The 2,312-nt window shown below is 34.2% G+C and overlaps 1 protein-coding gene across 1 annotated transcript; it reads right to left on the bottom strand.

The window, feature by feature from the left end:
• Positions 1–1,250: 1,250 nt before the first annotated feature.
• Positions 1,251–2,312, bottom strand: LOC125850368 (ethylene-responsive transcription factor RAP2-13-like). Its single transcript, XM_049530221.1, has one exon. The coding sequence runs from the start codon at positions 2,310–2,312 to the stop codon at positions 1,251–1,253; it is 1,062 nt and encodes a 353-aa protein (XP_049386178.1).

The following is a 2,312-nucleotide window of genomic DNA, read 5'->3' as shown; positions in this document are numbered from 1 at the left end:
TTTGATGAAAAAATATATTTTTTAAGGCAGTTATTTGGTTAAGATAAAAACAGAGTTCTGTTGAAAAAATTGTATGGGGAAAAAAGAAGAAGAAAAATATGGAAACATTAATTGGTTAGTTTTTTTTTAAGTTTAATTCAATACTAGATTTGATGATGAAATATAATATGGAAACGTGTACTCATAGTATTTGATAGTAATATACTTGAATATTTAATGCAAATACATGATGAAAACTCTTGCATATATTTTAATTTCTATGTGGATGTGTTATGTGTGTATTTTAATCTTATTTTATTGCAAGAAATTGAGCCAAAATAATAATAATAATAGTTTTTAAAAAAAGTTAAAGAGAAATGAAGAGAGCATAACATTATTTGGGTTTATTCGAATTAAGATCTTTTGACCACTTGTAAAATGGATAGAAAAAAAAAATGACATTTTAAAATTTCTTATGTCTAAAAATTAAGAACTCTAGTAAAAATCATAAAATTAAAATAAAATAAAATTGTAGTGGCCTACAATTTACAAAAACTCAAGTTATATACTAAGATTAGAATATGGGGACATTAGTTCCATTGTTTGAGAAGTGGAGAAAACGAATTTAGGAAGATATCTTCTTAAAGAATAAGTGGATTTCTTATTTATGTTCTGGTGTCATATTTGGGATCTTTGATGTTTATTTATGCTCATTTGACAAATTTCATAGTCCATATGAGACCGGCAATTATCGCATTGAGGACTGTATGTCCCAAGTATCGTCTTGGATGAAGTTGTTACGAATTTAAATTTAGAAATATGCGAATTTAAAATAAGTGTGATCTTATTATACGTCAAGGCAGATGCAATAGTTCAACTATGGTTCAATCAAACCCAATATTTTTGTCACATAACATATGTGTAAAAGTAAAAAAAAAAAACAAAAAAACAAATAGAGATTCTATATCCATAATTAAAAAGTACAATTAGTTCAGTATAAATTCTAAATTCGACTCAAAGTATATGTATATAGAGTTGTAAGTTGAAAACAATAGGTTCACTTCAACTCAGAACTCGCCCTGAATCCGCCTCTGGAAGTAACCACCTATTCCAGGGCTATGGATGAAAACTTGAAAAGATTGTCCCCAAAATGCTATTATATACCAATATAAAGTAAGATTTGACTTATGCAGTATAATTTTCCGACAAAGAGTGTTCAGCTGACCATCAGAAACCACGTAGCTCTGCCCATGATCCCTAGAAATAACCACCTATTCTAGGAGTTTGGAGGAAAAGTTGAAAACATCATCCCCGAAGCCTGGATCAGTAATAGTGAAATCACACTGCTGCTGTTGTTGCTGCAAATTATCATCAGTGCAAATATTGTAATTCCCAAATGGACTAGATTGAAGTACATTTTTCCATATATCACTATTTTCTTGTTGTATACTACAAGTATATTTTGGTGTCGATTCATAAAAATCGCTCCCACCTAACATCTTTATTTGGAAAGTCTGGTGCACTAAGCCCTCGTTATGCACAGAGTCCTGGGAAGGGTCATACCACAAGGGTTTATTGTACGCGGCCTTATCCTGCATCCTTATTTCTTTGTCTAAAACAGAGGTACTCTGTTCCACAGCTGAAGGTACCCTGTTTTTGTTCGGACATTGCCTGATGCACCGTTTATTGTTTTGGATTTGAGAAGGAATTTTCGCGAATGAAGTACTGCTTGACGATGCTGAGTTAGTCTTGTCTATGTTATTATCAGTCGGGGCCAGGTCTCCGAGGAACAGATGTGGGAAATTAAGATGCGCATCTGTTCCTCTGAGCCTAAATGCCTTGACATCATAAGCAAAAGCAGCTTCTTCAGCACTTTCAAACGTGCCTAACCAAAGTCTAGTTCTTTTACGAGGAAGGCGAATCTCTGCTACCCATTTTCCCCAATGGCGTTGTCTCACTCCCCTGTACCGTTTAGGTGCAGGGGAGGAGATAATGCCATAAACATTCATCATCGTAGTCGTCCTCGTCCCACTGTTAGTGATTCGACACTGATTAAAGCAACTTTGAGGTGCAAAAGAAATCATAGTTTGATTTTGAGTAAGTGATTGCCAATTAATGTGACAATTACTTGATGGAGGATCATCTAGAGCAAAAGGAAAACGAAACTGTGGTTCGTAGCCACGTGCTCTAATCCTCTGAGCTACAGGCTCCACCCCGTCTCCACTTGATCGAAGGCTATTATGTTGTGATGATGGGCAAATTTTGAGCTTTTTCAAAGGTCTATACATTGAGATAATGGATTGAACATTATCAATCGATTCGATATTTTCCAT

Source organism: Solanum stenotomum, unplaced genomic scaffold (genome assembly GCF_019186545.1).
Source record: "Solanum stenotomum isolate F172 unplaced genomic scaffold, ASM1918654v1 scaffold16320, whole genome shotgun sequence".
Lineage (NCBI taxonomy): Eukaryota > Viridiplantae > Streptophyta > Magnoliopsida > Solanales > Solanaceae > Solanum > Solanum stenotomum.
The sequence above is the reverse complement of the archived record's forward strand: the minus strand, read 5'-3'. Positions and strand labels throughout refer to the sequence as shown.

Coding starts and splice junctions, on each gene's coding strand:
- LOC125850368 (XM_049530221.1), bottom strand. CDS start 2,312: ATGGAAAATATCGAATCGATTGATAATGTTCAATCCATTATCTCAATG.